This window comes from Octopus bimaculoides, chromosome 11 (genome assembly GCF_046866305.1).
Source record: "Octopus bimaculoides isolate indiv1 chromosome 11, ASM4686630v1, whole genome shotgun sequence".
Classification (NCBI taxonomy): Eukaryota; Metazoa; Mollusca; class Cephalopoda; order Octopoda; family Octopodidae; genus Octopus; species Octopus bimaculoides.
The window spans coordinates 57,822,844-57,846,821 of NC_142938.1; the positions used below are offsets into that span (position 1 = coordinate 57,822,844).

A 23,978-nucleotide genomic window follows, 5' to 3' on the forward strand; every position below is an offset into this window, starting at 1 on the left:
TATATATATATATATATATATATATATATATTTATATAAATAAGGATAAGATCGATATTTAAAATATTGATTTTATCAAGTGGCCAGCATGGGAATAAAAACCATCAAAGGTAACAATTATTTAAAATTATAATATAGGGTATCTAAGAGATACCGCCACGCTGAAAAATAGCAGTCAAATCTTGACTCTAAACCACAATAAATGTTCATATAGCACAAAGAGCAAAGACGAAGACAAAATAAACTAGTAAAAATAACTGGATAATTCCAGTTATTTTTACTAGTTTATTTTGTCTTCGTCTTCGCTCTTTGTGCTATATGAACATTTATTGTGGTTTAGAGTCAAGATTTGACTGCTATTTTTCAGTGTGGCAGTATCTCTTAGATACCCTATATTATAATTTATATATATATATATATATATATTTACATATGATAGGCTTTAGCACTGTTTCTGTCAAACAAGACATCAGTCAAACTAAGCCTATTATAGAAAACATTTGCCCAAGATGGCATGTAGTGTGATCAAACCTAATCAGCATGGTTGCAAAGTGAAATTCTGAATTACAGGTCCTTACCTGCACCTATTTAATAGTAGTAGCTGTTGTAATAGGTGGTTGTAGTAACAACATGTCCCTCTTATATGCTCTGATATACTGGATATACAAGTAACAGTAAGTTCCTGGACATACATTATATTATAATTTTTCACCTGATTTTCCTCCACATTTGTACGGTGTGATTTGGTGTCACAATGTCTCACTACTTATCATTATTGTTTGTCATATGGTGCACACTCACTGCAACAAGAATAACAAGGGGTCATTTCTACCTTTTACCACTTCCATTCATTTTTCTCTGTTTTTTTGGTATTCTAATTTCATTATTGTAATGATATGGCTTTGTATGTCTTGAGTATTTGAAATTTATTAAATTCTTTTCCTCTGTCTATGTCTTCTGCCAGTTTTAGGTGAACATCTTAATGATAAACAGTTGAAGGAGTTCTGGGTACAGTGCGTTGATAGAAATGTTCTGGTGGTCCCTGCTGAGAAGCTCATTACTATGATGGAGCAGAAATTATTGCATCGCTTCCAAGAACCCTGTGATGTCAAACCTACCCGAGGTAACCTGTCTGTCTGTCTCTTTACCTCTCTTTCTCTCTCTCTCTCTCTCTCTCTCTCTCTCTCTCAGATGTTATTGGTTGCCTTTTACCTTTTCTTTCTTTCTTCTTTCTTAATCTTTTTCAATATAAGATCAAGTGACATTTCCAAAATTTTGGAATTTAGTAGTTTCTAGTAGGGTTAATTTTATGATCAGTTAATTTGGTAAAATAAAAAGAATACCAATGCAGAACAGTAAAACTAGTACTTATTAGAACTAAGTGAATCCAATTTTGAAGACCAAACAGACTGACTGGGGACAATGAGATTTACCTAAATGAAATATCTACCTCATTAATTTTGGATATATTGCTTGGAAACCAGTAAGAGTTAGCAACAGGAAGAGCATTTAATTGATGTCATACACACGACATCAACTGATGGTCCCAATTGCTCTTTAGCCAACTCCTCAGTGAGTTAAATTTAGTATAGAGCAGTTAATTAGAGAAAGATATTGTATTTTGCCTTAGAGCTTTGTGTAAGCTAAATTTATAAATTTTGTTCCTTCAATAAACAGTGTTCAACATGATAAAAAAAATTTAAACAATAAAACTTCCTCATACTACAACTACTAATTTTATTCCCCATTTTATTTTATTGCTTAACATGCTCTTATACAATAATAATCTCTTATTTATGGAAGATTGGTCATATTTCTGTATGTGATGGTGATTAGTTGTTGATATTGATAGGAAACTAAACTAATCATTGTCAATATAACAACCTGTACATAAAGCAGATATATCACAGAAAGCTCAATTAACTGTAGTATTCATCTTGATATAATATCTATATCTCTTATACATGTACAGTATTAACACAATAACACTGTATGTTTATAAGAGATTGTCTCAGAACAAATACTGCAGTTAATTTGGGTTTCTGAGGTGTATTTGCATTAAGTATGATACATAGCTTGCTATTTTAAACTAATATTGTTTCTGTTGCACATAAGAAATTTTTAATATAACTAAATGTGTATTTTTTTTCTTTAAATTTTCAGTATTTTGTCATTTGGTTAGTCGTATTCTTGACATCTCTGATGCTGAGCTGAAAATGACCCAGAACCTCTATATCACACTTTTCCAATTTTCACTGTTCTTTAGAAATGAAGGATTTACTCTTGTTGACAAAATTATTGAAGAAAGTAAGTAAAATTTCTGATCACTGCATTTTCATGATTGATTTCATGGTGTATTTAGCTACAAACTTGTTGGTTGAGAGTTTGAATCCACAGCAAGCATGTCTGTTTTCTTTGGCAAAACACTTACCTTTATGTACCTCATTGCATTTAACTATCCAGTGGTATGCACCTGACTTTTTCATAAAGGTCAATAGGATTGTTTATCCATAATGGATTACAAAAGGTCAAACAACTATTTCTTATTACTCTCTTTGTGCAATATCTTTTATCTTTTACTTGTTTTATTTGGACTATGGTCATGCTGGGGCACCACCTTGAAGGGTTCATTTAGACAAATCAACCCCAGTACCAATCTTTTTAAGTTTGGTACTTACTCTCCCTTTCTCTCTCTCTCTCTCTCTCTCTTTTCCCAAACTGCTCAGTTTTAAAGATGTAAAGAAACCAACTCTGGTTATCAAATAACAGAGGGAGACAAACACAAAGATACACACACACATGCCCCCACACACACACACATGCCCACACACACACACACAGACACACACAAAATGGGCTTCCACACAGTTTCCTTCAACCAAATCCACTCGTAAAACATTGGTTGACCAGGGTCTATAGTAGAAAACACTTGCCCAAGTGCTACATAGTGGGACTGAACCCAAGACCACATGGTTGCAAAGAGTTTATTAATTCAAAGTTAAATTGAAAAAAAAAAATTGTAATTGATTTTCTGTCCAGTAAGACTGAAGTAATAGTTTTGTAAACAATTTTAAAGAGACTGTAGAGAATCTTGGTTACACTTGAAACAGAAAATATTTTAGTGGCGCTTGCCTAAAATAAAGATGATATTTAAGAGGTTAAATTGTAAAATGAGAATAATGGTTTGTAGTAAAATTGTGGAATAGACTAAATAGTTAGAAGTTATTTTGTAATTTCCTTAAATACTTTTACTTTTCTTTGTTTCAGTGGCCAACCTTAGCCACTGCCTTGAAGAATTTTAATCAAATGAATCAACCCCTTTTTTTTTTTTTTTTTTTTTTTTTTTCTAAAGTCTGGTACATTTTCTATTGGTCTCTTTTACTGAACTGCTTAAGTTATGGGTATGTAAGCACATCAACACCAGTTGCCAAGCAGTGGTGGAGACACAGACACACATAATACATTCATATATATGTGTGTATGTATGTATGTGTGTGTTTGTGCATACACATATGCGATGGGCTTCTTTCAATTTTTGTCTACCAAATCCACTCACAAGGCTTTGGTTGACCCAAGGCTATAGCAGAAGACATGTGCTTAAGGTTCCATGAAGTGACACTGAACCCATAACTATGTGATTGGGAAGCAAACTTCTTACCATTGAGCCACATCTAGGAATAATAAATTCTTCACTTAAGTTACAAGAAGGCCGCTATGTTTTCAGTATTTAAATACTTCCTAGGTTAATTGCTTGTTATTTCTTATCTTAATATTGACAACATACTATTTAACTAATTTTAGGGTATTAGATTTAGCTAATGTTAAGGTAGTGAGCCTGCAGAATCAGATAAAATGCTTAGTACTTTTTCTTCTGGTTCTTTGATGTTCTGAGTTCAAATCCTGCTAAGGTAAACTTTGCCTTTCATCCCATCAGGGTTGATAAAGGACCAGTCAAGTACTTGGGTCAATATAATGGACTTGCCCCTTTCCCTCAAAATTGAACCCTGCAATGAACTGATGCCTCATTCAAGGGGAATGTTATGATCTTGGTCACTTATATCATGGAAACTGGGTAACCAGCCTTATGAGGCCTAGGGCTTGAGGGGGAAAATGGTATTAGAAGTATCTGAGAAAGTTACCATAATCATTACTATTAATTCTCATAACCAGTACTTTTCTGTGATCTGACAAGCTATATACTCTAGCTGACTAAAAATATATTCAAAATTTCTAAACAGACCACAGAGAAAACTAAAAGACTCATTGGTAAGCTTAGATGAAAGAATAACATTATTTTTTAGAATATTTACAAATATTTAAATAAAAGGCAAAAAAACGCAACATGCAAATTGCTGAACTTTCAGATACCAAAATAGAATCAGAATATCAGCTGACATTTTCTTAAAGTGAAGATTGAACATTATCAATCTGTCATGAGCTGTCAGTGCTGTTTGAACAATTTTTATCATTATTTGATTGTATGTAGGGTCACAATTGAATTTATACCAATCAATATTTTTGACAACAGCAAAAATCATAAGTGAAACCAAAAGTCTTTATCAAAAAGGTGTAAAAACAAAACAAAAAGGGATTTTCTATTGAAACAAACTGTTTCCTGTTAAGTAATGACTCATGAGCTTTTATAGTTCTTTGGTCTTCCTAAAAGCATTTTATCCCATTGCTCACAAACTTCGAAATTTGGTTGTTATTGCATTTGGTTTCTGTAAGTAGAGCACTTTCAGGGAAAAAAAACCCTTGAGATGAAGTGGGAAAGTTTTTATTTATATATGTATTTATTCAAAAGTATGCTCATTTGTAATATTGAAGGGAAGGGAATATATTATAGTCCCTCATAAATAGTAATATTCCTACCACCAATCTATACTCAGTTTGATGTTTACCAAAAATACAAAGAACTTTATCATTATTTGATAGCACATAAGATGCACATTTTATCTAAAGAAAAATGTCTCAAAAAAATAATCCCAGGCCCTTTATGTGAAGTTGGGCCTCCCATAAGTTAATTTTGTCCCTGCTATTCAATACTATAGGCTAATTTTAATCCAGACAGTCTCTTCTACTTAGGCTATCTTGATAATAATTATGATATTTACTTAAGCATTATTATTATTATTACTTGCACTGTAAAACGAATTATCACAACAATGATCTGGCAATGTTCACTAGTACTAGCTTTAATGCACTAAAAATTTGTTCTCTTGAATATACATTGCTGAAATTGGGGTGCATCGAATATGCTTGTGTGTCTCTTATGCTATCAAATACAGTAGTTATTTAGTTATGTATTAATGAAAAAAAAAAAAAAGATTACTTTTGAAACCAATTTAAAGTTCAAACTTACACTTTATTTTCAGTTTCTATCAGTGATAAACTGTGTTCAGGTAATGCTGAAGTTGCCATTAATTGTATAGAAAGGCTTCATGGTAGTGTTGCACCTGCCTTCTGTCTGAAAGTCCTTGGAACTCTGCTCATCTGTGATAACCAAGATATCAGGCAAGCTACTGGTAAGTAATATTGGATTAAATTCTAATTACGAGTGTTTAAAATGAAGAATTGTCTTGTTAATTTTATCCCTCCAAATTTTCGCTTATGAGTGTATATGCTGATAACATAATGTAACATACTATATTATGTGATATAATAGAGATATAAACACAAAGAAACTCAGTGACATCTAGACTGAGGTACTGGACTACTTGTGTCATTGTGCTGTACCCTTCAGCAAAGCACCTAAATCTGTTTGCTTGACTGACCAAGCAGAAGGAAAAAAAAAAGTTTCACTCTATGGTTGAGTTGTTAGCTGTGAAAAGAAAAAGCATTTTCAAGTAACAGCACCAAAAATTAATCAACCAAGCCATGCAAGTATGGAAAAAGAGATGTAATACCAAAATGCTGTCTAACATGTCTTAACTACAGACACATAATTTTTTATGTAATTTAGAAAAGTATATGCCTTGTATCATTTCTGACTTAAAACTGTTTTTCCTTAACTCCTGTGAAAAAAAACAACAGTTTTTAAAAAAATATATGTGAATATGTATTTGTTAATCTTTATGTCCATCATGTGTCATGCTGTAGAGTTCTGCTCTCTAATTTATCAGGTTTTCTCTTCTATTGCTAATGTAATAGACTTTTTTTTCCTGCTATTAAATGCTCTATACTATTGCAAAACTTGCTGAATGTATCCTGTTTCCACTTTGTTCTTATCCTTTACTATTTACCTCTCTACTTCTGACCATCTCTACTGTATTTCTCTCTTCTAATCCCACTTCTAAATTCATGTAAATTAGACTTTGAGGAATACCACTTACTTCCCTTTATATTTTCCTGTCATACCCTAACATGCAACTGTTGAAACAACACACTTTCTCCCACTAAGTAAATGTCATGGGAAGAGAGGCAGTACCCTTGCTCTTTGAACCCGACTCTTCAAATTGATGTGGCTAATGTCCAATTTAAACAACAACAGAGAATAAAATATGAATGGAGAAAGAATGTGCAAGGGAAATTCAGTCTGAATATTTGCTGAGTGAATACCACTTGGTACTGAAGGATCAGTTAGCCATGTTAAACCAATCTCACTCATCTCACAAATTTCTAATCTATTAGTTTGATGCACACTAATAAAATTTTCAGATTTTACCAGTTTTTTAATCGTGACATTACTTGTAAGTACTTCATTTTACTCTCATTCCATTCTTTCAGCATCTTACTTACGGAATCTCCAGCAAAGCCGCCTTTCTCGTGATAAGGTTTGTATTCCAGACTTGTATGTTAGATGTGTTTCTTCTTATTTTTCATGTCCTTATATTTTTTTTTTTTTTATCCTTGAAGTTTATTAGCAGAATTTGAAAATCTGTTCATTTCATCTGTCTTTATGATCTGAGATCAAATGCCTCTAGGGTTGACTTTACTGTTCCCCCACCTGCAAATTGCTGGCTCTGTATCAAAATTTGAAACCAATTATACTGTCACGCTTGCATCTCTGTGAATAGTTATATTTTGTGAATATTTGACTTATATCAATGGATCAAAATTTTGTTGGTTTATGGCAGTGCAATATTAACAGTAGAGGCAGAGGACTAGGATAATGAAAGAAGTATTAGCTTAACACAAACTTTTAACACTACGTTGTGAACTTAAAGATAATACTGGTTGACAGTGAAATGGCTGGAGATTACATTGTTGTGTCTCTAGTTATTCCAATTGCTCCAGTAACAATTAGACTATACTTTGTTGAGGAGGTCCAGTACTACAAAAATAGGCTTGGCATTGTCACTCTACTGCTAAAGATCAAGCTCACATTCCATTCCATTCCATTCCATTCCATTCCATAGGAAATTTTCTCTCTGTCTTTTTTTCACCAGAATCACTCATTTATAAAACAGTTGTTTTTATTATTGTGTAATTTTACTTACTACTGCAAGTATGCTACCATTCTTTTCCCTTTCATTTTTTAAATTTATGATGTCATTCTGTGATCATTCATGAAATTCCATATACTTCTCTAATTATCTAAGTTTTTTGAGATCAAAGGTTAGGCTAGGCTCTTTTGAGGAGGCCCAATAAGACTGAAACATATCCAGAGTTATTACAACACTGTTAAAGATCAAACTCACATGCTACTGCATTCCGTATTTAATTCATTGTAATTTAAATTGTCTTCATCTGCCCTTTTTTTACCAATATTAATCAATTAGAAAATTATTGTTCTCTAACATTGTTAATGCAAGTATTTTCTGACAAGATACTTATGCGAACATCTAATCAGTGGTATTGTTGGTGGAGCAGCTAGGTGTGTCAATGTATATACTCCATATATGGATGTTTGTTGCCCATTTTTTGGCGAGTTCAGTGTTTATTTTAAAATAAGAACTCTTCACTATTGATATGCCGTCCATTATCTAACCATTGAGCCCTCATGCTTTTGATAATCTGAATCATTAAGTTCATATTCCTTTATTATTCCAGTCACTGGTGGTATATGTTGAAGCTTTAGAAGACCAAACTGCTGAAGTACGGGCAGGAGCAGCTGTTGCATTATCTCTCTTACGGGTAAATTGTCTTTAACTTCACTGTCAATTTTGTTAATATCTCATGCACACAGATATCACACTTTTTCTTTCATTGTTGTTCTTACTGTTGTTGCTATATAAGTAATGATTATAAATTTCATGTAAATATATTAAAGAATGTTTTTATTATATCTCTGTTATACTCCATCCATCCATTTTCTCTGCCCACTATTTTTGGGAAGGGTCATAAGGGTAGTTTTTTTCAAGTACTTCCTCTGTAGGATCCTTTCAGAAGCAACTGTCATTGTGCTTTTTGGTTGGATTCCCAAGTATTACCAACTGAGACTATGGATATTATCCAACCACCTGGTTACCTGACAGCTCAGTTTGAAGAATGCCTTGTGATTCTTTCCTGCAACATTTTAATCACCTGTCCATAATACTAACTGAGCTGTGATCTATCAATGTGGAGAGGTCGTGGCTCAACTTGGAGAGACTCCGTGATCTCCAAGTTGTGCACCCTGCCAAGTAACATTATTTCAGAGATCCTTTGGAGGAATCCCATTTGGCCACTTGCAGTCACAATTGCACTCTTTTGATCACATCCCAGCATTCATGACCGTAGGTGAGGATGAGCCTTTACTGTGCCAGCACCTGCAATTCTAGCATCCAGTGTAGCCTCCTGCTTCCCATCAGTTGTGACTATGCCCCTGAAGTACTTCTCCACTTGCTTCAGTGATGTTCTACTATCATGCAGAGTGCACTGGGAAAACGTTCTTCAGATGGCTAATGTGTCAGTCTTTGCAACACTAATTCTCTTCCCTGCCTTGCAGAACTTGGCAGCAAACCCATTCAGTGCATGCAAAAGATCACCGCCTGGTGAACCAAGTAGCACCACATCATCTACAAATATCAGCTGACTGATCCTACACCCACTGATTATAATACCACTTCTACATTGGCTGCATGTTGATCCAGTTCAAGGAAATTATAAAAAAGAAGAGGTGATAATATGCACCCCTGCCATAGTCCAACACCTACATTGAAAAATTTTGACTTAATACCATTTACCTGAACACCATGTAAGAACTCTGTAGAAAAAGGAACCCCAGCCAAGTATGGAAGAGACCTTCTTGTTAGGAAGTTGATGGATGGTCTGCCAGAATATTTTATTGGTCAATCTAAAGTCACAGCCCAACATACCTGCAAAATCCTCCCAAAATTTAACCTTGGGTGCTTTTACTGTTTCCATGGCAACTTTTCATGCCTCAGTGTATTATATATGCAGAAAGGGAGACTTATTTCTAATCTGAGCTTTTTAAGCCACCTTATTTGCTCAAATGGCATCTATAACTTCCTGGTTAGACTAGGATGTTCTTTTACCACCTGGCACCACACTGAGCCACTTTTGTTCATAGTATTGCATAGCCAAAGAAGAAACTGTCAAACAGAACAATTTCCATTCCATTTTGACATCTTCAGTTTGTTCTGGAAGGTTTCTAAATTTGGATGCAATAGTATCTACATATTTGTTTCTTATTCCATCATCCCTTGGGGTTTCCCACTTTATCCTGTTAGTCACCCTGGACAGTTTTGCAGTTTTGTGAGTTCCCCTTGTAGATATTTTCAGGTTGCAGATAACTGGGTAGTGATCAGTTGATAGCTTAGCCTCTCTCTTTACACGAACACCCAGCTCAGAATCAAAGACATCTGAGCAATAACAAAATTTGTCAGTGACCTCTTCTCCCTATATCAGACATACTTATGGATATCACTGTGTTGGAAAGAGATGTTTATGATAGAGAGCTCGTTTCCAGCATAGAAGTCTAGTAAGACCCTTCCATTCCATTGAGTTCAGTGATCAGCGCCAACATGTGCATTGAAATCTTCTTGTAAGACAAATGACTCTGTTATACTGATATTTGAAATTAAGTCTTTTATATAGTTCTAGATTTAAGAGATGAGGAATTATGTACATTATTTACATTTGACGGATATTTGTCCTCATCTTGTTTGTTGTTTAACACGTTTCAGCTGATATACCCTCCAGGCTTCTTCAGGTGTCTTGGGGAAATTTCGAACCTGGGTTCTCATTCCTAAGGTATTTTTCGATGTTATTTATTATTATTATTATTATTATTATTATTATTATTATTATTATTATTCAGGTCACTGCCTGGAATTGAACTTGGAATCTTGGGGTTAATAGCCCGCAATCTTAACCTTGGGCATGTGGCGTAGTAGTTAAGAGCGTGGGCTACTAACCCAAACATTCCAAGTTCGATTCCAGGCAGTGACCTGAATAATAATAATAATAATAATAATAATAACAACATCGAAAAATACTTTAAGAATGAGAACCCAGGTTCGAAATTTCCCCAAGACACCTGATTAAGGATGGCGGGTATATCAGCCGAGACGTTGAGTTAACAACGAACAAGATGAGGATAAATATCTGTCAAATGTAAATAAGTTTTTTATCAGATTTTAAAAAACAACTTATATTATGTCTGTATTTGTTCATTATTACCACATCACAATATATCAGGTGTTCAATAATTTCTTTGTCAAGAGTCAACTTACTAAATATCACAATACTTGTCTCTTGAACCTTTAAAAAATTTCATTTTGCTTAAGTATGAAAAGTGTACAATGTCAATATTCATATTCAATAAGTCCTATGTAAATTATCTGCAACTTCTTACTCATTGATTGACATGTTTATTTGTTTTACTTTTACTGATATTTCATCAACAGGCAACTGAAAGTATTCAACAGCTTGTGTTCCTGTGTCAAACAGACTCCTCTTCATTAGTTAAAGTGTATCTCAAAGATGCTCTCTTCTCTCTAGGTATAATTTGTTTTTTCTTTTCATATAAAAATATCTAATTATCCCGTATGTATATACATTATATACCTGTGTGTGTATCATCATCATTTAATGTCTTCTATCCATATAAAAGAGTTGTCTCAGAAGTAATGCAAATGTGGGTATAATTCTTTTATTAACTGACATAGATCGTTCAAATTCAGTTTGCCAGTAGAGTAACTATTCCTGTACATGAAACATTTCTCATTGTAATCTCCATCATATGTGGTGTATCTGCACCATTGTTGAAGCCAGCACTTGAATTCACATTAAAAAAATTGAGGTTAATACTCTGATTTCTCTTTTGATATTCAGTTTTCTTTTAGTCATCTTATATCAGTCAGTCTTATGATTGGCATCTGTATCTTTAACATTTACATGCATGCACACAAACTCAGATGAACACATAAGAGGTTAAGTGAAATAAAGTTGTTCTTTCTGTGTGCATATATGCATCTATTATTAGTATGAAATTCAATTAATGTATTGCTAAAATATTTCATAAACATTAATAATATACTTGAAACTGTTTTCATTGTAATGTGTGAAAAGCAATAAAATTATGTATTAATGTAAATGCATTTGATATACTATACCTATTATATCAAGTAACATTTTTGTATGAGTAATTGTTTTAATTGCTTATTTCAATTTGATTAATTTGTATTTATTTATCTATTTATTGCAGGGAAAGAAGGAATAAAAGCGTTTGAAGAAACCCAGCTGGGTTGTCACGGATTCCAAGGTGTTCATGTACAAAAGTAAGACTCATAGTACAACCAGTGTGGGAGTATATGATCTGGATATGTTACTGATAAGCCATTCATAAATTGAAGCCTATTGGATAGAAACTCACAGATGAAGGAATCCAAGCAAACGGGCTACTCTTTACTTCTTCACCTAGTTATTAGGTGGTTCTCTCTGTTCAGCCATGACAGCAAATCTTTCAGCCAACTTTGGTCAAAATGATATTTTGACAGTCAGCAAAATATCTATCTACTTACCTTAAACCTACCTACGTACCTACCTACCTACTTACTTACCTACCTTCCTACCTACCTATCAGCCTGCTCACCAAATCATTTACCCACCCACATGTCTATTAAATTATCCCAGTAGCAGCTTGCAAACCATTTCCAACTACCCTGCCAGTAGCCTGGAGTTGGATGTGCAACCTTTGTACTATGTTTCTTATTGATACACCAACCGCCAGCATCCGTATGTCACCCACTGTTGGGTTTTTTTTTTCACTCAACAGCTTGCACTTGCCATTGCAGAACTACCAACAACAATACTCCTATCCTAATTTACCAGCAGCACCTCCTCCTTTACCCTCCAGTCAGAACAGGTTTCCTCGCAAATGTTATTTATTTTGTTCTATTCTATGAGGTACATCACTGCATCCATAGTCAGACCTCATAATGTAGTACATTGTAACATTTTGTGATTTTAGTCAAACCTCTTCCTTCTGTGACAGCTGGACCTAAGTTCTGACGAGTTTTCTGTCATGTCAAAGCACACTTTATATACCATCCTGCGCCTGACATAAGGTTTGAGGAAAATGAAACTTCATTGAAATTATCAGTTTAATTTTATTTAAAAAAAAAAAAACAATAAATCCATTACAACCAAGCAAACACCCAACAAATAATCAAATATACAGACCAACTTACCTACCAACCAAATACGCAAGCAACCAAGCTAATAACCACAACTTAACAAATCACAACCAATCAATCAGCAATGACAACCAATCACAGTAAATCAACTATATCTGTTACTGTTCCTGATTGTTCATAAATTATTAATGTTTGTACTCTGCTTCAGCATCGTCGTACTGTGTGATGTTATAAACCAGTACTTTGTAATGTTATGAATACTCTGTGTGGTGTTTTACATTTATTTAATGTGCTATGTTTTAATCTGTTACTGTGTTGACTCAGTTTTTAGGTAAATAGAGTTCTTTATCTATTGATACTCTCTCAGTGTTCAGCTTCTATGTGATTCTTGCTCTGGTTAAATTTCCATCTTATCATGTAGATAGCAGACTTGTAAATTTTAAAAGGGTTGGGGTCCCGTGATTCTATGCTCTTATCTCCCTTGTATTAATGTCCGCTAAGGGAGACCACCTGTACCCACAGATTATTGAGAAAATACCACTATATTTAGTATCAATAACTGCTGATTCCTTAACTTAATGGGTTCTATTCATACACACACACACACACACAGTTCCAGCTACTTTGAATTGATTATAACCAAATAACATTGATATATTAAAAATACTGATTGATTACTTTGTCACCATCTGTTAATATTTTACAGCAATACATGATGATACTATTTGATATTTCTAATAAATAGCATTATATAACAAATTGTTTTTATCAAACTTATGACCGTCAGTTAAAACTAGTTCTTTATATCTCTCAATGGGGGGAGAAGACTAGTTACTGTCAGTTGAAACTAGTTTCTTACATCTCCACTAAGTGATAAGTTGATGACCGCTATTGTTACTACAATTGAATTTGCATTCCGTCTTTGTATGTGATATAAAATAAACTGGAATTTTAATAGCAATTGTCTAAATCAATTCCATTTCAATGCAGCCTAACATGTGATGATTCAATTGATGTCTTGATTTCTTAAAACAAGACCTTATTATTTTAATAGGGGCTTCATGGAAATACTCAGTTGTGGGGGGAGAGAGAGAGAGAGAGAGAGAGAGAGAGAGAGGAATGTTACAGGTTCCTGTTGTTTTGTGCTCTTTCAAGACAGAAGAATCAAATCCTAGCACAGTTAGGCTAGTAACAAAGGTCTTTGTATCATGGAGACCTCACTGGTATGAGATATCTGCGCAGGTGAAGAAAATTGTCTGAAAACAGGGAGATATTTTAGTGCAAGCAAAGAAAACAGTTGAAGAAATGAAGAGGGACATGATGGTTTTGCTTTTTGTTTTTGTTTTGTTTTATTTCATATGCATGTTTATTTGAACATTTTGAAACTGACAGTTGTGTTAAATTATAATTTCAGTCTTGTTTTAACTGCAGCAAAAACAGATTATTTAAGATTATAGCTGCAAACTTTCCAAGGAATAATCTGTCTGCCAGGTCATTTCCAAATTTTTTTTTTCTTTCTTTTTCATTCTTTGTTAATTCATTCAAACTTTTGAAAGTTGTTCACATATGGTATAATTTAATGTAAAAGAATTAGATTAAAATCAATGAACATTCTTTTAAATAAACTTGAAGTTCTCGCATACGTTTCAAAATATTGACCATAATAATTTGGCCAGTGCAACTTAGGCATTAATACCTAATTTAACTTTAGACTTTGTAATGAAAGAACCATCTTTTCTGCATCAGGATTACTATTAAGTGAGTAAAATTCATGTCTTGTCTGAGCCCACCACCTCTTCAGATTGAAATCTGTGTCATTATGAATGATGGAATCAATCCTGAATTAATGATAGAATTGTTAAATATTTTCAGATTTCTTTCTTTGCATTTTGTGTGTGTGTATGTGTGTGTTGAATTTCCTTGTAGGAGTGCTCAAATCATTTGAAGTGGATATCTTACCTTTGATGATGATTCTAAGATTTCTACTTTAATGACCATTTTGCTTTCCCTATTCACCAAAGTGACTGTTTATAAGGAAGCTCATGTTTATAGAAATTTTAACTGGCTCCTGATGTTGGCTAAGGAATGTTAATGAACTAGTTAAAAAAAAACCCAACTAAACTGCATATTAAAGGGGAATTTAGATGCATATGTGAGTATGTCTAAAGCTATTTTAAACTCTGGTAAACAGCTCAGTCATGCAGAAAAACTATCTTGTAGTCACTCTTTGATAGAAGCATGGAAATGATTAGTTTCTGCAAAAAGATAGTCATGGCTGTGTAAGAGAATATTTTGTGGAATAGTTATGCTTTGTATTAATTATGTAAAGTCAAATCAAGTCAATCTAGTTAATTCCCTGTTAAACAAAAAAGAAAGAAACAATGCTTGTACCAATTGTCTCTACATATCATTCCAATCTTCAAATTTTCATTTCCCGCTACATGGATTGCAACATGTATTAATGTGAAGAGCCACTCTTCCTAACTCTAAACTATTCCATTCAGGTGTTTCAAGGCAAATAGTGTAATTAGCTTACAGTGGTAATGCAATACCTATGTGTGTCTCTTTTATCTTTTGGTCACAACTCCAAACTACACACTTCTTTCTTTTACTATATTAATCTATCCCTTTCAACACACATTTACCAATTTTGTTGGACAGCTAGTATTAAAAGGTCTACCTTCTTACCAGTAATTTTGTTTTTTCCCTATCGATTGATTAAAACAGAAATTTTTTTTTTTTTTTTTTTTTTTGGAACTAGCAAGGAAAATATTTAGCAACAATGGTTCTTGTTTTTTATTTTGTTGATATTAAAGTTATTGATGGGTCAATCCTAACTACAGTCACTGCCTCTCTTTAGTTGGTACTTTAAAATTAATGTTACAGCTAGCTTTAAATATATCAGATAAAAAGGTCATTTATCAAGCAAGCTATTATCAATTCTTTTATTTTGTACCTTCCCCCTTATTTGTCTCTGCTGAAGCAGAATTTAATTAGTTTCTCCATTTGAATATTTCAACATGGAATTGATATTTCAGTATAAGACTTCAAAGCCTAAACATAAAATATTTTCTTTTCATTTCATTTTTCCATGTCAGATATCTCAACAATTATAACCTCATTAACAACACATCTCAGACATTTAAGCATAAAAATTATGGTAAATTGAACAATATACAGAATTGGTTTTAATATCAAAATTTAATGGGAATTAAATAATTCAATATTGAAATGATATGGACATTCAACTGTTCATGCTTCTGGGTATCAGATGATTTACTGGGATAAATGATGAAATCAATAAATATAGACCAACTAATATTCATTTAAAATGGGATTACAAATAATTGAAAATTTGAACTTTTTCAACTGGGTTTTTTTTTAGCTTTACCTATTATGGGTGGGAACTTATTAAAAACTGAGAAAAAAATCTAGAAACATTTATTTATTGTTATATTAGGCTTATCTATGGGATAAATAAATAGCTATTTATAAATTTCTGTATTTCCTTTCACATTCAAAGATATTTTCTTGACTAAGTTAGAAATTTTATTAAAATTTTTTTGGTGCAAATGCTATCCATTTTCCATGGTATTATATTGTTTACCTTTCTATAGATTCTCCATATGTACAATTTACCTTTGGTTAATTTGAATAATTAATTTTGAAGTACTTTCAACATATTTCCTAATGAATAGATGTTTATTAAATATAGATAAAAGAACTACATAGCAAAAATAAACCCTCTCTTCCTCCAATGATTTGATGCCACTTCAATATTTCATTTTATTTTTACAAATACAAGTGTGTCAAATGAACTCAGGGTTGTCTTTTCGTGTTTGCAAATCTATGTGTGTATGTTTGTGTGTGTGTGTGTGTGTGTGTGTGTGTGTGTGTGTGTAACATCTCTTTCTCATTTTTAAATAAATAAATATGTCTAAAATGTTTTCACACCTGGAGAACGAAGCTGCAGCAACTTGGTTACTAATTATACTTACAGGACCTCCAACAATAAAAAAAAAAAACACTTAATGAAAAAACAATTGTAATGAAATAAATAGCAAAAAAATGGAAGACAAACCAAATCATCATTAATTAACCTATTGTTGTACCAAAGAATCTTGATGTTGCTTTAATAGACTATTTGATGAAAACCCTGTTTTTTTTTTTATTGTTTGTTTTTGTCAGCACCTGCCTACTGTAAATTGTGAACGTCATTGAATTAAAAAAGAAATAAATATATTTCTCTAATAATGTCATAATAATACAATTTTTGTTACTCTTCTCATATAACCCACCTCATTCTGCTGTCAAAAAGCAGAAGCTACATATTGTATAATAAATATTAAAAATTATGAGCATTATTGAAATGTCTATGTATATTACAATATAAAGTTATATATTGAATTATATATTATATATTATAATATATAATTCTGAGTTACATAAAAACATGTCTGTATATTCTTTTTGCTTTTCTGGCACTCAAGGAGTCAAATGAATATAATCTATTTATTTCCATGTTCATGAGTGATTAAACTGGAAATGGTGACAACAGGACTCATTAATTAACAGTTTATTCATTTATTCAGCTAATTTCTGTGCAAATAAATCTTGAGGTATTTATGATTTCTCATTTCTCATCACACAAACTCACTAATTAAAACAATGAAACAATAAAGTTGCCAATATAAATAAATGGCGAAACAAGACTACCAAAATTCATGGGTTTTTATTCTTCTCAGTTGTATTTTTCTTTTCATTTATTCCTGTTATTGTTGTTTCCAGCTATTTTCACTCCTGCCTTTCTATAACCTAACCCCAACCCACACAATTCACTTGATTTAGTTAGAACTGTCTCTGGTATGTTACCAATCAAACCATCCTAATTTGTTTTCAGCAGTTGAATAAATGTTCACTAATAAAGAATTCTTTCTCTAATCACACACACACAAGCTTGTGAACAAATGAAAGAAAGAAAGTAGCAGTCAACATGTTTTGTAGGGGTTACATATATTTTTTAAAACAGTTTGACTCAATTCCACAATACTTAAAGCCCATCTCTTCAATCTTATCAAATAATGAAATGGATATATAGTGTTTTTACATAGATAATTATGATATATATATATATATATATATATATATATACCATGCAAGTACATTCTTCTGTACTTGCATGGTATGAATAATCTGTAAAATAGCCTTGTTTCAGTTTGATCAAAATATGAACATTCATTATTTAGGTTGATGCAAAGTTTTTTGTCTGTCCCATTACAGTTAGTTACTCCACTAGAGAGCATACATACATACATATTTAAAATGCAGATTAATTATTACTTATTTTTGTTATTAGTACATTCATTTATGTTCTGACTTTTTATCCCCCACCAAAATCAAATTTGCCTTTGTTCCATCCTGATTCAATAAAATAGAATATCAGTCACTGGGGTTGACTGTTCCTTCCCACCTCGATTTCTGGCTTTGTGACCATGTAAGAAATTAATGTTATTTCAATAGTTTGATTGGCAGAATCAGTAAAGTATCAGACAAAATACTGGATGGTGTTTAATTACAACCCTTTGTGTTCTGAGTTCAAATCTAATTTAGGTCAACTTTACTTTTAATCTTTCTGTGCTCAATAAAATAAAGAGAATTAATAATTATTACAGCAATGAAGAAAATGTCTCTCAGTATCCTATCATTCCACTGGCCTTTAAAAAGATAGAGGATTGATAGAATCATTGGAGCATTGGGCAATATTCCTTGCAGTATTTGTTCCAGTTCTTTACATTCTGGGCCTAAATTAAAAATATTATTTTTATTAAAGTGGCAAGCTAGCTGAATTGTTAGTGCATCGGACAAAATGCCTAACTACATTTCTCTTTATGCTCTGAGCTCAGATCTCACTGAAGTCAACTTTGCTTTTTATCCTTTTGGGGTCAGTAAAATTAAGTACCAATCAAACTTTGGGATTGATGTAATCAACTATCTCCCTCCCCCAAAATTTCAAGCCTTGTGCTTACAGTAGAAAGAAATGTTATTATTAAGATGGTGAGCTGGCAGAATTGTTAGCACACCTGACAAAATGTTTAGCAATGTTTCATCTGTCTTAAAGTTCTGAATTCAAATTCTGCCAAGGTTGACTTTGCCTTTTATCCTTTTGGGGTCAATAAATTAAAAACCAGTCAAGCACTGGAGCTGATGCAATTGACTAGCAGTCTCCCCTAAAATTTCATGCCTTATACCCTTAAGACCACAGGCTTTGTGCCAAAAATTTGAAAGAATCATTATTATTATTATTATTATTATTATTCATAGTTTGAGGAAAACATTAAGAGTTTTATTTCTTGGAACACGAATTAGGTTTATCTTGAAGAATAAATCTAAAGGTATTCAAAGATAACAAAATCAAAAGAAAACATGCATAGAAGTATTCATGGCAAACCAAGTTACCTAAAATCTTCAAGATTAAAATTACCTCACCTCGTTCACAAATCTTAATAGTTATTTTCTAGAATATACATATCTATGAGTGTTCTTATATGTAATTTATCAAAGCCCTTTAGAAATGGTTGTGTGTTATTCCTGTGTGCCAATTACAAATGGAAGTATTGGCATATTCTTTAATTACAATAATATCATTAGTTTGGCAGTTAAATAGGTGTAATTCTTTAGTTTTTCAATTAACTTCTACACATTATAACTATTTGGTATTGCTATATTAATCACTAATAAGCTATTGTCAGTTTGTAAGGGTAAATAATGTCAGCTTATATGCTAATTATATACTAGAGTTTCATAGTGTTTTTACATAGATAATTTTCAAGAGAAGAGGAAATTCATACAAGTACCAGAAAGCTTTACCTTGAAAGAGATGAGATTTGATGGCCAGCTATATGTAGAGCAGCATCACTACACCCTTGTGTTTCCAAATGTATTTTGTTGGCAACAGTATACAGCATTTTGATATGCAGTGTATTGTCTCAGGAAATGATGCATGTGATTACCTGTATTGTAAGAGTTGTAGATGTTCCTTTCAATATATCTAGTGATGGTGGACTGTTTTTGTATCATGAACTCTGTTGCTTCTTTTGCCTTATTCATGCTGGATTTCTGCATCTAGGCCAGAGATTATCTTTTATTTATACATAGGGCGTACAGTTTACAGAAATATTGGCCATGTAAAAGCATATCATTCTGGTTATTCACCATGGTAGACTTGTGTCTTCACAGTCTGTATTTGTATTTCAATTTGATTGTTGTGGTTCATTGTAATTATTTTCATTCCATTTCAACACCAACATCTTATCTTCGCTCTAACATCATTCAAATAAAATAGGTACATGCTTTTATATATATATATATATATATATATATATATATATATATATATATATAGACATAGGTGCAGACTTGGCTGTGTGGTTAAGAAGCTCACTTTGCAACCATGTGGTTTTGTATTCAGGTCCCACTGTGCAGCATTCTGAGCAAGTGTCTTCTACTATAATCCCAGGCTAACCACTGCCATGTAAGTGAATTTGGTAAACAGAAACTGTGTGGAAATTCACTGTGTGTGTGTGTGTGTATGTAATATATATATATATATATATATATTATATACACATAGACCCATATGTATTTGCCCACTACTGCTTGACGTGTATTGGTGTGTTTATATCCCCCATAATTTAACAGTTCAACAAGAGTCCAACAGAATAAGTACCAGAGGAAGTACTGGGGTCAGTTTGTTCAACTAAACTTTTCAAGCCATTATTCCAGCATGACTGCAATCCAGGGACTGAAACATGATATGCATAAGCTCAAGAGAAATAGGTTTTGTATTACAAAACACTGCACTGATAGCAAAATGTAATTTTAAGAGATGTATTTAACTGACCCTACATTCACTCTACATGTGATGCCATCAATTGATTAATACCTTCAAGAAATATAGCTTTTATTGCCTCTGTATCTCTAATGAATAGTTTTAAGATTGTTATCTATAGGCTTATAAAAGTGTGGCTTTCAATTCTGACTCAGAATGGCTTGAATTGGATGTCCTTTTTTGTGTGCATTTATTGTAAAGATGTAAAACCATCCCTATTTCATTAATAGTGACAAGATATCCTTGATCTAATATTTCCATCATTATTTACCAGAAAACTTTGGTTTTATTTTTATGTTACTGTAACTTTTGAAAAAGGCTTGGGAAGGATTTACTGCTGCAAAGTTATAAAACTTTTGATGTAACAATTACAAACTAAGACTGGCATCTTAAGAGATTTATCTTTATTTAACATCAAGAAACTACAACTAAGCACTAACCTTTAAAAGCTCTTCAGATGTTTAAACGTCTCTTTACTCCTGTGATTGCTGCAACATAAATAGCTGTTATTTCAGTTTGTTTTTGGTGACCAATGCAATAAACCTTATTTTTCCTCATGTATAATATGGAAATAAGCAAATAAGCCTTCTACTAGTCACAGACTCCTTTTACACCTAAGATTCAAAAGTTCAGTTACTTCTATCAGCACTTATTATCCTCATCATATTGTCTGCCAGTTATAGATAGACATGGGCAACCTTTTTTGAGAAGCAAGCCATATGAAATGTTCTTTATAACATTACTTTAAAAAATTCAAGATAATTTTTTATTGGCATGCCATTCCAAAATTCCTGTGGGCTGCAACTTGCTCATGACTGGTCTGGCTCATTTCTTAATAATAATGTCTATACAGCTACTGAGAGTATATTCCCTCTTATTTTACACATTTCTTTTGCTCTCCCTTGGCAGTTAAACTGAGGAACTTTGGTAGACAAATCTTGGAAAATGATTAATTACTTGGCATGCTAGATTAGCTATGGCATTGAATTGTTTATCTTCAGACACTGGGTACTAGTTTCATCTTTTCCTGTTGTTTGTGTTGAAGACAGCAGTCACTCTGCTTTATAGCTTGGTTTTTAATTTTGCTACTGGAAAGAAAATGTATTTTCCCTATCTGAATACTCTCTCAGGATTTTTTATTACAGAAGAGCTGACAGAATGCTTAAATGATACAGACATAGTTTGGTGTTAAAAGTTATTCCTTCCTAAATTACCAGACCTTTTATTGGTAACAAGAACTGTTATCTTTGAAAAAACATTTTCTTTTTCTTCCTTTTTCTGTTTTGTTTTTTGTATATATGTATTGCAATGACAGGTTTTAAATTGGCAATGTTCTGTGTCATTGTTTTAGGTGATGTTTTAAATGTTTTCTGCAGAGATTTTGAAAAACAAATTATTCTTATTTTATTTATTATTTGTTTGTAGATTCTGTAGAATATATTTATTGTAAGATATGTTGTCTTCACATTCTTCATTTACAACAGATTAAGAACTGGAAAAAAAAAAATAAAGAATACTTTTAACATCTTATTTAACCAAAGCGTTATTTGTATGTGTGTATGTATATATATGTGTGTGTGTATATTTTTCATGTTAATATGTTATGTATGTGTTAATTTTTCTGTGATGTTTACTGCTTTTGAACAAATCTGGTAATTGAGGCTATGTATGAGACAAGTGACTGAAAATTAATGTAACAATTTATTCATGCTAAATAAAAAGATTATAAATGAATGGATAAATAAATAAATGAAATATTGTTTCCATATCCAGTGGAGAGTAAGTCTGCACTAAGACAAAGCATGTAAAATATTAAACAGAAATGACTGTGGAATTTGAATAAAACAGAAAATTGCTTCTCCTACTGCTATAATGGCTTTATTATTATTTTATGTTTGGAAGGAGTGAATACTTGTTCATGGCTCATAACTTTTCTTTAAAATTTGTCATTTTATTTGTTGGCATTCCATATTTTGTTGGACTAAATAACCCGGCTTGCTGCAAACAGGGCAAGCTGCTCTGGTGAGAATTTTCCTTTTAAGTGTGAATTTTGAAATTTGAATTTGCTAATATAATATTTTAAAGCAAAAATATCAGTATGACTTCTCAAATCAAGGGAAGTGATGGCTGTTGAAATAGCCACTGTGACATTGTTTTCCAACCACTAGTTGATATGGTCAAGAAACAAAGTAAAGACTGCAGCAGTAGCAACAAGTAAGATATATTTAAAAATGACACAAGCACAACCTCCACCTCCACAGACAATAATAAAATGACTACAGTGGCCTTTCTTTTTCTAAGCAGAATAGGAACAGTTTTGCACAACCTTGTTGGAAAAGGGAAAAAGTTGAGTTGTCACAAAAAATGTTGAGCAACGCTAAGCTGCACTTAACTACGAATGGTAGGACAGTCTGCCTTAACACACTGGAGGAAGTACGAGAAGACACTAAGAGAAAAACAATTGTACATAAATGTATATCATTAAAGATGAGACTGGACTGAGTGACACAGGTCCAGATTGAAAAATGCTTGAGACCAGTTTGGGGCTTCAAAACTTATGTTGCCTGTGGGAGATTCTTTGGCACAATTGAGGTAAATATTCTTTTCTACTCTAGGCACAAGGCCCGAAATTTTGGGGGAGGTGGGGCAGTTGATTAGTTCAATCCCCAGCATGCAACTGGTATTTATCGACTCCCAAAAAGATGAAAAGCAAAGTCGACTTGAATTAGCCAAGGAAAGTTAGTGCGCCTGCAGCTTAGCACCTGGAGAGGCAGGTCCATGCTGTCCAATAACACGATACGCTGGATGGAGGGACCAGTTAAATCGCTTGGTCCAGATCTCCAGGTGGAGAAGAACTGGGACAAGGTGATGAGGAAGGTAGCCAATCTCAACCAAAAATGGGCTGAGAGGAAGCTATTTCTGAAAGGTCAAGCAGAGGTGGCAAATGCTTATATCACCTTCCGTGTTTTGCCTCAGTTTATATCTGACCAAGCTAGAGTACATACCCTTTCACTTTCTGTGGAAAGAACATATTCCACTAGTCAGGTGCTCCATTTGCTGTCAACATCATTATATTTTACTGCCTGGCTGTCATGTTTTCTCACAACTACTTCTAAGGTAGCAAAAACGACTAGCAGCAGCAATACCAATATGATTTGCAACAACAGAGCTACATCATTTACAAACATAGATGGAGGTGGAACATTCATTTGATGACAGTAATTTGATTGCTTACTTCATTTATTTGGGTTGCAAATCAAACTTCTACAGGAAATAGCATACTGATTGATTCTGGGCACAACACGGCAGCTGGCTTCAATAGGGAATGAAGCTGCATACCATCCTTTGACAAGTGTCTCATTAATCAAATCCTGAAAATTGTCTTTCTTTAACAAGTAAAATATGTCCAGTCTCTCTTCTTGGGATATTATGAGCTCAGCTACTATGATTGTTTTTGTCTTCTTAGATAAAAGTAGTAGGTCTGGTATGAACAATGATACGAGCAACCCTTCTAGAAAGAAACCCTTCATATTCACTTGAATCTCCCAGTAGAAAATGGGTCACCA

The 23,978-nt window shown here is 32.9% G+C and overlaps 1 protein-coding gene across 11 annotated transcripts in view; it reads left to right on the forward strand.

The window, feature by feature from the left end:
• Positions 1-14,903, forward strand: part of LOC106876994 (rho family-interacting cell polarization regulator 2) — a 193,981-nt gene extending 179,078 nt beyond the window's left edge. For all 11 annotated transcript variants that reach the window (XM_052971871.2, XM_052971867.2, XM_089360183.1 and 8 more), the window contains 7 exons: positions 965-1,123; positions 2,164-2,307; positions 5,376-5,525; positions 6,727-6,773; positions 7,993-8,076; positions 10,794-10,887; positions 11,594-14,903. In XM_052971871.2, the coding sequence (XP_052827831.2) occupies positions 965-1,123; positions 2,164-2,307; positions 5,376-5,525; positions 6,727-6,773; positions 7,993-8,076; positions 10,794-10,887; positions 11,594-11,670 (755 nt within the window). In that variant the 3' untranslated portion in view covers positions 11,671-14,903. The remainder of the gene's footprint in view (positions 1-964; positions 1,124-2,163; positions 2,308-5,375; positions 5,526-6,726; positions 6,774-7,992; positions 8,077-10,793; positions 10,888-11,593) is intronic.
• Positions 14,904-23,978: the final 9,075 nt, after the last annotated feature.